Source organism: Eupeodes corollae, chromosome 1 (assembly GCF_945859685.1).
Source record: "Eupeodes corollae chromosome 1, idEupCoro1.1, whole genome shotgun sequence".
Lineage (NCBI taxonomy): Eukaryota > Metazoa > Arthropoda > Insecta > Diptera > Syrphidae > Eupeodes > Eupeodes corollae.
Window position 1 is genome coordinate 113,437,414 of NC_079147.1, and position 13,804 is coordinate 113,451,217.

Consider the following 13,804-nt stretch of genomic DNA (forward strand, 5'->3'; position numbering starts at 1 on the left):
TGCGCTGTCAAATTTATTCTAGGTACCCTAATTTATCGTCTAAAGGGCTTCGACCCTGATAACGACCCCTTAACGTTCTCTTCACGACCCTCACCTGATAGTGATGTAATAAGAATCGAGAACACCGGCACAAATGAAGCTTATGTCTATTTGGCCAAAGAGTTGGACAGAGAGGTGAGTTGGTGTTTTTTTGTTACCACTCCAATCCATTTAAATGCAAATTATATTATTTTTAGACACAAGATGAATATTCAATTGTGCTGACATTGACAGACAACCACCACTTTGGTGAATACAATTATGTGACTCAGAGTTTCCTGTTGCTGGTCGAAGATATTAACGACAATGAACCCATATTCAAGCCCTATCAGTCGGCAATAGAAGTTCCAGAAAACAGTAGGCCGGGCATTGTTACAACATTAGAAGCGACTGATGAGGACGAGGGTGCTTACGGTCAAGTTGTGTACTACCTGCAGGAGTTGGATGGTGACAATGATATTTTTTCGATATCAACATATCAGGGCAAAGGTATTCTCAGGCTTTCTGGTAAGCTTGACTATGAGACGAAAAGCTTATACCAGCTAAGGGTATTAGCAATCGATCGTGCTAATCAGGGACCAGTGAATACCGGAACTGCTGCAATTCTAGTCAAAATAAAGGACATCGAAGACCAGCCTCCAGAGTTTATACAGGTGCAGGCTGTAGCCCGAATTCCTGAAGACGCTCCAGTAGGCACTCGAGTTCTGCGTGTCAAAGCCATCGATGGAGATCGTGGCATAAATAATCAAATCAAGTACACAGTTGAAAACAATGAGCAGTTCGGAATTGAAAGTAATACGGGATACGTTTACACAGCTCGAGCTTTGGACAGGGAAGACACAAGCGATCAAGTCAATGGAGCCTACATACTCAAAATTACAGCTACAGAGATATCAGAACAACAAGTAAGAATGTGTTTGCGTGCTGTGATACTAAAATAAATAGTTCATACAGTTTTTCATATTTTTTATAAAATGTTTTTGTTTTTACAGCCACCCCCGTCAGTTAAAACGGAAGTTACAATTATTGTCACGGATGTTGATGACGAAATACCAACATTTAGCGAACCTATTTACCGGTGTGAGATCAACGAGAACTCCCAAGTAAATACTCCATTGACTTTTATTGACGATGTGCGGAATTTCGTGTTCGACCATGACGTCGGCAATAATGGCACTTTTCGATTGTTCATGGATCCGCCGAATGATATATTTGAGATTGTACCTGAGCTGGCGGTTAATGAAGCGACATTTTTGATTCGAGTTAAAGATCCGAAAATGGTTGACTATGAAAGAAATAGGGAGATGAATTTTACATTGTTTGCAAGGGAAATGGAGGATCCGGATAAATGGAGGTAATTGTAGGAAGCAAGGGTTTGTTGTTTACACCGGAAGTGTTCTTTTGAGTTAACAGTGTGGTTAATGGTTCCCAATATAAAAAATATATTTCTGTATTTCTATTCTATTTCGGTCTTTCCACTTTTAATTGTCAAAAACAAAATAAGAATCATTAAGTACACACCCGCCTCGTCTCAGACAATAAGGCAAATTGATCATTTTAAGAAACATAAATATTTATTTATTTAATTTAATTTAGTGTTTAAAATAAATTAAGAAAGAAGAGCATTTATATTTTTGTGGGAATAAGAAGTTGATTAATTAACACTTCAAGAAAATTTGTATTAAGTAAAATAAAACAACAGAAAATACTATCCAACATTCTGATTTTTGAAGCAGAACTTGTAACGGTTATTTATAATTCTACATTTTAGCTCAGCACATCTCCAAATATACATTCGAGACCAAAACGACAACTTTCCAGAGTTTACAAAATCCATTTACAACGTCACAATTCTTGAGAATAGTGAATTAGGAACTATTGTAGCCCAAATTTCTGCTCATGACAAAGATTCCGGAGATTTCGGAACAATGGGTATAAGATACAAAAATCTTCGAGGAGGCATTGCAAACCTGTAAGTTTGTTTTCAGAAAGGTTATAATTATAACATATAACAACATATAAAATTTAATTAACTTGCAGTTTAAATCTTGATCCAATATCGGGAATTCTATCTATTCGAGTTCCTGGTGGGGAAGCTTTTGACCGTGAAGTGATATCGCGGCACTATTTAACCGTCGAGGCTCAAGATAATATTGGATCTGGAAATCGCAATACTGCCCAAATCATCATCAATATAGAAGATGTGAATGATAATTCACCGCTATTTCTTCAAAGATATTACGAAGCCAATCTTCTCGAAAACAAGATAGAATTTGAAACCCCCCTAGTGCTGGAAGCACGAGATATTGACCTCAATGGAACAGAAAACAGTCAAATAACCTATGAAATAATTGAAGGAATGTTTCAGAGAAATTTTACAATCGACAAAGCGTCCGGCATTCTAAGACCAAATCAACCTTTTGATTTTGAAAGCCTACCAGCTGTTGGAAATTCAAATGTTCGAAACATTGAATTACTTGTGCGAGCCCGAGACTCGGGAATACCCATGTTATCTACTGTTGTTCCAGTTGTTGTGTATATTCAAGATGTCAATGATAATCCTCCGATCTTTCAAAAGTCTTTTTATGCCAAATCCATTCCTGAGGACCTTCCAAGTGGAAGTTTGGTTCTTGAAGTAAAAGCTCAGGATCTAGACGGTTCTTCGCCTAATAATAATGTAGTCTACAGAATCCAGACTGGAGCTGAGGATAAGTTTATTGTGAATGCAGATACAGGAACTATATATGTTGCGAATGGCGCTTCCTTAGATCCGGATTTGACAAATTCAAAGAAAATTGTTTATACTTTGACTGTTGTAAGACTTCGAATTGTGTATCTATAGACAAATTTAATATTTACTGAGCTTTTAACATTTCAGTTGGCCTTAGATGGTGGTCTTGGCTCATCGCAGATGATGAATACAGCTACAGTAAATATCACAATTAAAGACGTCAACAATAAGTTACCGGTGTTGAGTGATCTACCAACCTTAAGGATCATGGAAAACACGCCTGTCGGCTCCGAAATATATCGTGTATTTGCAAGTGATTTAGATGAAGCTCCGATTTTAAGATATCAAATTAACAGGGTCAACTCTGAAGCTCGAAATGAAGATGGTGCTTTCGTTAAATTGAGTGAATATGATTATATAAGCTCATTTGAGTTGAATTCTATTGATGGAACTCTAAAAGTAAAATGGTTTATTAACTTTAAAATATTTAAACACTTAACAATATGATTTTTAGATGGCTAAGCTTATTGATCGTGAAAAGGTGGAATCCATCAAGTTGTCCATCATTGTAGAAGATTTAGGTGCTGCAAAGGGACCACAAATGGTTGAAGGTAAATTAAAATAACACAACAACAACTTAAATAAATCTTTAAATGTTGATATTGATGTTCTACAGCATATCTTCATATTCAAATTGAGGACGAAAATGACAACAATCCTAAGTTTAAGCAGCCCTTTTACAAGAAAACAATCACCGAAAACAGTATGAATGGTGTTCTTATTGCGAATATTGTAGCCTACGATGTGGATAAGAACAAAACCGTTACTTACTCAATGGAAGGTAAAGCATTATTTTATTGGAAAATAATAGAAATGTTTGTTTATAACCATATTTTTGCATTGCAGGCAATCCTGCTTACACTAGCTTGGTACATTTAGATACTCAAACTGGTGAAATTGTTGTTTCCAGTAAAATCGACCACGAGTTATATCAATGGCTCAACTTCACAGTTCGAGCTACAGACTCCGGTATTCCATCCAGATCTTCCCTAATCGATGTTTTTGTAAATGTTTTAGACGAAAATGACAATAATCCCTATTTCAAACCTGGCAATAAAAACTTCTCCATTAGCGAAAATGCTTCCATTGGTACTAGAATAGGTATTATTCAAGCAACTGATGCAGATTCTGGAGATTTTGGCAAAGTTACATTTCTAATGGATAGGATAAGTTCGCAGGTAAATGGAATACTTTAAATCTCTACCGGGCGGGTAATAAGAACAATATTTTAATTTAAAGGGTAAATTTTCAATTGATGCTGATACTGGAGTTTTGACAGTGGTCGATAAACTTGATCGTGAAACAAAGGACTTTTATATGCTTGTCATTGAGGCTTGGGATAACTATCAGTTTGGATTCCTTGCCGGAGAAAGTCGCAATGCCTTCAAACAAATTACGTAAGTTGAATCTTTTATATTTAACAAACGTTCAATATAAAACGTTTTTAAAATGTTTAATATTTTAGTTTTATTATCAAACTATTACAAACTAATACTGCTAATAGCAAACAATAAGCTGTGAATACGTTTCAGTGAAAAATTTTCTGTTCCTTAGCTTGGGATTTTTCTTCCAAAGTCTTATAATTATCAGACTTATGTGTTTTACATATACAGTGGTGGACAAGAATTTATTTAAAGATAATAAAAACATTTAATTTTCAATTTGTTTTCTCATCGTGACTTTGGAATTGCATACCAAGCATCTCCTGCCACAATTGTGTTACCTAAATTGGTTGTTTTTGTTTTTGCTCAATGTGGTGTTCAACATCATTCCACAAATTCTCGATGGGGTTAAGATCGGGTGATTTTGCTGGCCACTTCAAAACGACGATTTTATTCACCTTTAAGGCACACTTCACTAACTTTGAAGTGTGTTTAGGGTCGTTGTTGTGCATAAAGCGCCATAATAACGGCAAATTGTCTTCTGCGTAGGGTATCATATGATCCAACAGGATATCTCTGTATAAGTTCTGGTCCATTTAGGTGTCAATTTTTACGATGGGTCCAAAGCCGTACCATGAAAAATCAGCCCAGACCATAACGTTGAATCCACCGCCATACATATTTTTTCCCATCCGATTGGAACCGGCAGATTTTGGATTCATCGCTCCAGAACACGTTTTTCCAAAAACAAGGTGAGCTTTGGCAAACTGTAACCTTGATTTCAGATTTTTTTTGATACAAGCGGGTTTCTCTGAGCAAGGCACCCACGTAGATTGTTTTCATTTAATCGGCGTCTTATGATCCTTGAGAAAACATTTACTCCATAGTTTGTTGAAAGTTGGCTTCGAATGGCACTGGAGGTCTTAAACGGATCCTTGGTTGATAACCTATAAATAAATCTATCTTCATTTGTATATGTCTTTCTGGCCCGAGGGTTTTGTTTAACGTGTTCAATCATTTTCGAAATGACGAAGGGCATTATAAACCAGCTTCCTGGAGCATTCTTACAACTTAAAAATGTCTGTTAGCCTCCGTTGTTTTGACTTCATTTTCAAGGTTAGACTTCTTTTTGCTTTTGAGCACCATTACTAATTATTTTTTTTTATTTTTTTAAATATAAAACATTAAAGGAATATTTAATAACCTGCAAGATGCAAGATTTTCATGCATTCTACGTGGCCCAGACATCTCAGTTGTTGGACTTTTATCCTTCGAAGCCCACGTCGCGTCGCTGTAGGCTCGTTTTCCATCATTTCCTTATTCAATTTCTATGCATACGAGATCACGAAAAGAACTTTTCTCTTGAAACGACCAAATGTGGTTTCATCTGCAATTGTCATAGTCCATGCTTCTGCACATTATAGCAAGACGGGGATGACGAGAGTCTTATGATGCGACATTTTTGTCGAGAGAGAGAGGGCTTTACTCCTGAATTGCTTTCTTAGCTCAAAGAAAAAGCGGTTAGCAAGAGTAATTCTTAGTTTGATCTCAGCATCACCTTGTCTTAATCATCGAAAGGTTCGGTTAAGTTGTTTTCAACCTTAAAGGAGCAGCACGAACTCTCCATGGCCTTACTGCACAAACGGATCTGCCGTAGCCGTTCGATGTTTTATCTTCTCGCAGTATGTCCCTGTTTTCGAAGTTAGCTCTTTGGAAAGTGCAGATATCAATGATGTCGGAAGCGTGTCGAGCGTCGATCTGGTCAATCTAGTTGGCGGTAGAATGTTTTGGAGAACTCCAAGTTCCTTTGTGGATGTTGAGGTTTGGGAAAGTAGTATTGGTTACCATGACGATTTTACCCGCAGTAAAATCTATGAGCATGAATCCATTATCGGAAGAGCTGCCGTGGCAAAACCAAATAAGCATTGTTGGTTGTCTCTTAGCATTCACCATAGTAAATATCGCATTTGTTCTTCATCCATATAGCAGTCTATAGGGCCTTTGCTTACTCTACTGATTCACGTGGTCTATTTAGGTCCCTTACATTCCACATGCATATCTGAAGTTCGTTATACTTAAATCGTTTGCGTGGGTTGTCAAAATACATCAGTATCCGAGGTTTCTAGGTGCTTCACAATTAGTTTTTCTTTACGTGGTCAGGAAACTGGAACTGGAGAAGCGTCCCTCGATTCCATCTTGAGAATTCTTTCGCTGCCGTCTGGATAAAAGGAGAGATGCCTTTGTGGAAACACCTCTCCCTCTGTCTCTCATTTCCTCCTTCAACAACTTTTCACTTGGGCTAGAACCCAATCTCCAGTTGAGGTACTAGGCACCCGACATTCACAGAGGGAGGTGAGAGCAGGAGTTAGTAGAAAGATGTGGGTTTTTGAGAAAAAGAACTGTGCACCCTTGTATCCTCTTGAATACACATGTCTATATTTTAAAATCCGTACAGACTACTTTCCTACCAAATTTAATATTAAAAATAAGAGATGGACGGTTAAAACCCGATGCTAAGGGCTATGTGGTACTAAATAAATATTTTTGTACTTTAGCGTGAAGGGGCGATTCTAGCGCCAAGAAACGATTTTGTTGGAAATGAATTTAAACATATTGGAATTGGATGAAGTAGCAGAAGATATGTGAGCGCCAGTTATAGCTATCATTGAAATCGAACCGGACACATTTTGAATTGACATTGACGGTGTTTCCCCTTGATTAGAAATGAAAATTATATACTGATCGATCGGAAATCACACAAAGAATTTTTTTGAGAAAAAAAAAACATTGTTACGCATTTATTTTTGTCTAAAAATGTGTTTTTCCAGACGGAAATTCATTTTCCTGAACAGATGATACTTTTGTTCAAAAGTGAAACGAATCGTTCCACTGATTTGTGTTCCAGTTTCACACAATTCCAATGACAGATTTCTGTCAGTCAAAATTTTTCGGTGGACTTCAATCAGGAAATTATTTTCAATGACAGAAAAAATTTCAATATTCGTTTTCAATGATAAAAATCAATGGGCAGGTTCAGACGCCATAAAGGACTTGTAAGTAAGGCAAGTTTCCAGCCTCTGATTGGCCAGCTGCCAAAGAATTCCAATTAAAGCAAATTTAATGGAAAGTTGAATGGAAAGTTATTCAAGAAAAATCTCCCTAACTATTAAGTCAAGTCTACTTCTATCAAAATGACAGTTGATCTTATGTCAGGGATGGCGGGGACCTACAGTTTTTATGACTTTTGGAGTATTTTGGAACTCCTCGCAAGGTTTGAATCCAAAGCCTCTTCTTCAAAGCAACTACTACTTATGTATTTACGTGCACATAATTTGCGATCAATTGACTTGGTTTTTCATTTAAACTGTTCATAAAATGAATGAGAACTGATAAAGCATCGTTTCCCATTGATCACTAAAATTAAAACATCTCGAAACCTTCGGCGCGCGTGCTGTTGTCATATCTTCTTTTTGTCTGTTGTTCCTTCTTCTCTGTCCTTCTCTCTATCACCTTATATAGTCTAGTTGCTTAAGCTGTTGTGTCTCTTACTCTGTACATTTATGTGCTGAGTAGTGTGTAATGTAATGAAAGGGACATCAGTTCTAATTCAAAATAAAATGTAAATATTTTCCAGTATAAATGTCTTAGATGAAAATGATTCTATACCGGAAGTTATCGTACCAAATGGTTGCGTTCCCATAACAGAGTATCACGATCATAATGAAGTCATAACAAAAATTCGAGCGACAGATGCAGATGATCATAATTTGCCAAACGGACGCACGGAAATGAAAATAACAAGAGGAAATTCAGAAGGTAATTGAATGACAAGAAAAAAAGAACACTTCTAAAAATCCGTATTCGATTAAGGACTTTTTGAACTTCGACAAATTGATCCCTGGACATCCCATATTCTTCCAAGAACATCTCTTAAGAATCGATATGGAAATTATACCTTGGACATACAAGTCAGAGATTTGGGATTACCTACAAATATTGTTAGAAAATCAATTGAAATATGCATATCGGATTTTAATGATCATGCACCAATATTTTTGTCCCCTATGCGTAATACTACTTTGAGAATTGCAGAGGTAAGATCGATAAAAGATTTAAGCAAAGTCATAGATTCTAATACAAACCTACATTAAAAATTCCAGAACACAACAGTTGGAACTATGATATTACAAGTTCATGCCACCGATGATGATATCGGTCTAAATGCTTTGGTCCGGTATCGTCTGAAGCCCGATCCAATGGGCAGCTATAAGACATTCGAAATAGACCCCAATAGTGGAATGATTTATTTAAGAAATAGTCTTGATAGAGAGAAACAAAAACTGTATGAGGTTCGTTTCAATTGATTTGCTATTAATATTTATAATTAATTTCTTCATCATGAACTTATGATTTCAGATTAGAATTGAAGCTTTTGATCAAGGTATACCAACATCACTGACAACAGATCTGGATCTTACCATATACGTGCGCAATGTTAATGATTATGAACCGCAGTTTTTGGTGGAACAAATAGTTGTCAATTTTACAGGTGAGTTTAAGGATAATGTATTTTCCTAGGGTTTTTGGATTTTCAAATGATCTTCTCAAAATTTGAGAGAAATTGGCTTACATATAGGAACTAATATCGATTTGAATTGTGCTTCCATTGCTTTTCTGCATTAGATAGTGAAAAATAAAAGATTTATATATTTCGATGTTTTTTAACAGAGCACACGCAACCTGGAAGTCAAAGAGTTAAACTACCAGATACTATTGATAAGGACGAAGTAGATGATTTAGAGGATCCACCCAGCACAGTATGTTACTTCATAATTCAAGGCAATGAGGACGGATTCTTTGCCTTAAATCCCGAGTCTCACATTTTATTGGCAGATAAAGAGCTAGATCGCGAGGTGAAAGCTAATCACACTCTTTACATACGAGCAACTGAACATTGTTCAGAAAGTCCTTCCATTCGAAACAATGGACAAAAATTCTCAAGACGACAAATGGATAATACACATATAATGTCGATGGGCAATCGTAAGCACATGAATTACCCAAGTTCAGATGCCACATCGAATGAAAACAATCTTGGAGATGATGAACTTATGTCCGATAACACTGTCGTAAGGGTTCTGGTTCGTGTCTTAGATATCAACGACAATCCCCCCCGATTTAGATCGAAAATATTTACTGGAGGATTTACAACTTCAGCTGATTTTGGAACTAAATTTATGAAAATCGAAGCGTATGATCCAGATGAAGGGAAAAATGCTGCAATATCTTATTACCAGGTTGGGGAGGTTAAACAAACGCTATCGGAGGGATTGGAGAACGTGGAAAAATGTCCATTTGTAGTTGGTCGTGAAACTGGTGATATTCAATTAAACTTTGATCCACAAAAGGGCATGAAGGGTTACTTTGATTTTATGGTTGTGGCCAATGATACTGATGGGTTGCAGGATTCAGCACGTGTTTATATATATCTGCTGAGAGAAGACCAAAAAGTTCGATTTGTTTTTAGACTGCAACCATCCGAACTAAGGGAAAAAATTCATAAGTTCAAAGAGTAAGTATACCAACAAAAGTGTATCATCTTAAAATAAAGCATGTATAGCTCTAACTAATTTACCATAACTTTTTTCTTAGCACAATAAGTAACGTCACGAAAGCCATTGTAAATATTGACGAATACAAAGTTCACGAAAATAGAGACGGTTCCGTTGATAAGACTAAAACTGATCTATATATGCACCTGGTAGACAGAGAAGATAACTCAATTTTTGAAGTGACTGAAGTTCTTCGTTTAATTGATCAACACGTTGAAAGTCTTGATGGTCTTTTCAAAGAGTTCAATGTTCTAGATACCCAACCAGCTGAAGCTCAATTGTTAATTGCTGGCCAAGTAAAAGCACCCATGTTTGTGTGGTTTGTATTTTCGAACTTGTTCCTTGCAACTTTACTGGTGGTAACTTTAGCTCTATGTGCATCTCAGAGGAGTGGATACAAACGTCAATTACGAGCCGCTAAAGTAAATATATTTCGTAAGTTCACATCATCAATATTATATTTTAAAAAATCATATAACCATGTATTATACCTTAAGATCGATCTTCTATGTTGAGTATTCCCGATGGACCAGAACCACAATCTACAACTGTCCCAAACACTAATAAACATAGTGAGGAAGGGTCAAATCCCATCTGGTTAAAGGGCTATGAAAATGAGTGGTTTAAAAATGATGATAACCAAAGGTAAGCTACAATTGTATTTCATAACTTATTTTTATATGATTTTATATTCGTTCTTATATTTACAGTCAAGGAGGAAATGATTCATTGGACGATAATTTTTTATCAATTGATAGACAAAATTCTTTTAATCAGCATTGTAAAATATTTGAACAAACTAATGATTTAAATCGGCACTTTAATGTCTATCAACAAATTGATAAGCTGACAAATAATGCTCACATTTTAGTTAAAAAATTGGAAACTACTGAATTATAGACGAATCAAGAACTATAAAAAGTCAAGTATGATTAAAATATTTATGTACCTGCATAAGAATTTTATAAAAGTATAGTTTATTATTTAATTTATTTCTGTATTGAAAAATTCTTTTGTACCATAAATATCCGTATAGTGTAAAATTATTTATTTCAAATAACAACATTTTTAGAATAGGATTTTACTATCTAAGTGCAGTGTAATAAATAGCAAGTATTCTAATACGAAATAATAACGCAGTCTTTAATTTTTTGGACACATACGGAGTCTGTTTTAAATTATAAAAACCGTTTTCAAGCAACAAAATAAAAATATTTGATTTAGAGCTTCATTAAATTTCGATTTATTTAAAGTTTAGCCAGGGCCGGATTTAGGGGAGGGCAACCGGGGTGTAAGCCCGGGGCCTTCACAAACGGGGGGCCCACAATAGAGACATAGGAAATATTTTGTTTTAAATTCCAGCTAATAAACACTAGTAAACATCTTTTCCTTTTATATTTTGTTTGTTTGCTCTTTTTCCTTTACCTCAGCGTACAGTACTTTGTACATACAAGTTGGATACTCGATTCCGTGTCTCGACAATTTTTTTTTCTTATATACATAATATAATATAATCTTATGTACATATAAATTAATCGCTGTATATGAAGAATCGGTGTTCTTCAATTTGTGGAAAAATCAATTATTATTGATTAATTGGTAATTTGTCAATCGGGTGTTTAATTATTTGATTTCATGCACATTTGTACACGTTTTTCACAGCCAGTGAAGCGGCATCGAATTCTGATTGAGAAAGGGGAAGAAAAGCAGCCAGTTTTTAGTTTTGAAAAAGCTCTGCGACATTCTATGGTCTGGTCGAGCTGAAGCTACGAAAGCCTTAGTCAATGGCTATTCGAAAATCTAAGAAGCTCTAACCAGCATAGCTTTCAATAAAGAGCAAAAGGATATCATGAGGAATAAAGAAACGCACCTTCTACAGAAGATGAGTGGTCTGGAAACCGCTTTGTTTGTAACATTTTGGAAGGATATCTTGGAGCGATTTAACGCTACAAACAAGATGTTGCAAGAACCGAAAACGATTCTTGAATCGGCAATGCGTGCACTAGAATCATTGAAATCAATCGTGGAATCCAAACGAAAAAAATATCCCATACTGATGAATATGTACAATCAAGCACCCGCACCAGAACGAGGAATGTCAGGTTGAGTCCACTCGATTACTGGAAAGCACAAGACGCAGATCTGTTACCCAACGAAAAATATAAAGTATCCGCCTTCATCCCAGTGATTGACCAGCTATCAGTTTCTCTTACTGAAATATTGCATGCCTATGAAGCTGTACGTTCGAGATTTGGATTCCTGAATCACATCGAAAAGATGGATGATGAAAATTTGCACACTGCAACAGAGGCATTGGTGAAAGTGTATCCGGATGATTTAGAGCCTAGTCTTTGTAATGAGTTGGTTCAATTTGTGTCTTTGATTGACTCATACAAAGAGGAAAAGGACTATGGAACAGACTAACCGCGGGAACTATTTTATTACCGAATTCCTGAAAATCAAAATTTCAGAGAAACATTCCCAAACCAAAATTATAAAAAATTGGCTTCGAACCACTATGGGACAAAACCGTCTACCGAAGCTTTCTCTCTTGAGCATTGAAAACGATGTACTCCGAGAACTGAATTTCAACGAAATCATCAACGATTTTTCGGCGAAAAAAGCTCGAAAGGTTCAGTTCGTTAACCTCAAAATTTAATTTTAGATAATTCTTTTTTCTGTTTATATTTAAATGTAGTTGTTTAATACTTAAGGAATCTACTTCGTTTCACAATAAATTATTTATTGAAAAACTCGAGTGAAAAAATGGTTTACTTTATTTTGAAAACAATTTGGGGCGAGGGGCCCTCCGCTTCTTTATTGCCCCGAGGCCTCTGGACCTCTAATCCGGCCCTGAGTTTAGCATTCATTTTTAACGGTTATCGCTTGCTGCATATACAAACACTACAAATAAAAACACATTGAGTAAAACTTAAATAAAAAATATTTAATCAAGAGACTCCAAATAATTTCCAAAACATTCGAATTTAAATAAGTTAAAATTTGTTTTGTCAATAAACAAATATGAGCGGAAGCCAACACTGCTCCCTAGAACTTATCTATTTAGTTGAAGCTATTATCACGGTTAATATTTATTTAAGAAAAGTGATAAAATGTATGCGTTTTATTTTGATGAATCGTCAAAGTACGAGTAATTTTGAATAACTTGTGCATTACATAACGACAGGTCAGGTTGTGGTAGGTAAGCTGTAAAAGAAATTTATGAATTCAAAAGGTTTAATTCATAATCTTATTAAATAAACTTACTTTCTCCAGTTTTGCACGCGTAATTTTTCATATCACATTCAGAAAGGAACATCTTACGTTTTTCACTGTTCATTTCACCACATACGAAATTAAATTCTGTAACACATTCCTTACAGAGGGGTTTGCAGATCTCTTGTGTTGCTTCATTTAAAGCTGAAACGAAAAAAGTTGATGTTTTATTTTTCAAAATTGTTTTTATATGTTGAACATACCTTTTTCATTTTCAAGCAGAAGCCTGCAGTTATTATTTAAAAAGTGGCACCTGTTTCGGAACACTTCACATGATTGTTTGTTAGCATCAGTTGCCCAAATTGGTTGTATGAAATTAGTACAATACTTAAACTCAGTGCAGTCAGCAACGGTTTGTACAGGTTTTGGGCGAGACGTGGTAAGTATGGAAATAGGTTTGCGTGTTGTTGGTTTAGTTGAGGGTTTTCGAGTTACAGGTTTTACTGTCGATACAGAATCTGCAATACCGAGCACTGCCAATAAGGCAAATACTGCGAAAACTAAACCAAAAATATTCATGTTGATAGCAGGACCGGATACTCCAAATGACTGACAATTATCCAAAATTTGTCGGCTTTTTAAATACATTCTGGTGAAATACTATCTCATTTGAGTACATAATCCAGAAAATCGAACACGAACAACTGTGCTAAGAAATACTCTTTGAAATATTGAAAGCTTGCTCAACTGCGAACATGTTTACT

General features: G+C 35.7%; 2 protein-coding genes across 2 annotated transcripts in view; one reads left to right on the forward strand and one right to left on the reverse strand.

Moving 5' to 3' along the window:
* Positions 1-10,916, forward strand: part of LOC129942329 (cadherin-23) — a 31,781-nt gene extending 20,865 nt beyond the window's left edge. The window contains exons 3-20 of the mRNA XM_056051203.1: positions 23-174; positions 237-944; positions 1,032-1,393; positions 1,811-2,011; positions 2,080-2,854; positions 2,918-3,229; positions 3,285-3,381; positions 3,447-3,611; positions 3,677-4,008; positions 4,070-4,227; positions 7,847-8,028; positions 8,083-8,306; positions 8,373-8,561; positions 8,629-8,761; positions 8,941-9,784; positions 9,865-10,259; positions 10,322-10,469; positions 10,535-10,916. Of these exons, the coding sequence (XP_055907178.1) occupies positions 23-174; positions 237-944; positions 1,032-1,393; positions 1,811-2,011; positions 2,080-2,854; positions 2,918-3,229; positions 3,285-3,381; positions 3,447-3,611; positions 3,677-4,008; positions 4,070-4,227; positions 7,847-8,028; positions 8,083-8,306; positions 8,373-8,561; positions 8,629-8,761; positions 8,941-9,784; positions 9,865-10,259; positions 10,322-10,469; positions 10,535-10,724 (5,567 nt within the window). The 3' untranslated portion in view covers positions 10,725-10,916. The remainder of the gene's footprint in view (positions 1-22; positions 175-236; positions 945-1,031; positions 1,394-1,810; positions 2,012-2,079; positions 2,855-2,917; positions 3,230-3,284; positions 3,382-3,446; positions 3,612-3,676; positions 4,009-4,069; positions 4,228-7,846; positions 8,029-8,082; positions 8,307-8,372; positions 8,562-8,628; positions 8,762-8,940; positions 9,785-9,864; positions 10,260-10,321; positions 10,470-10,534) is intronic.
* A 1,834-nt stretch (positions 10,917-12,750) lies between these two features.
* On the reverse strand, positions 12,751-13,804 carry LOC129941103 (uncharacterized). Its single transcript, XM_056049651.1, has 3 exons — positions 13,304-13,804; positions 13,092-13,244; positions 12,751-13,031 (listed from the first exon to the last, which is right to left on the reverse strand). The coding sequence occupies exons 1-3, from the start codon at positions 13,686-13,688 to the stop codon at positions 12,949-12,951; spliced, it is 621 nt and encodes a 206-aa protein (XP_055905626.1). The 5' UTR covers positions 13,689-13,804; the 3' UTR covers positions 12,751-12,948.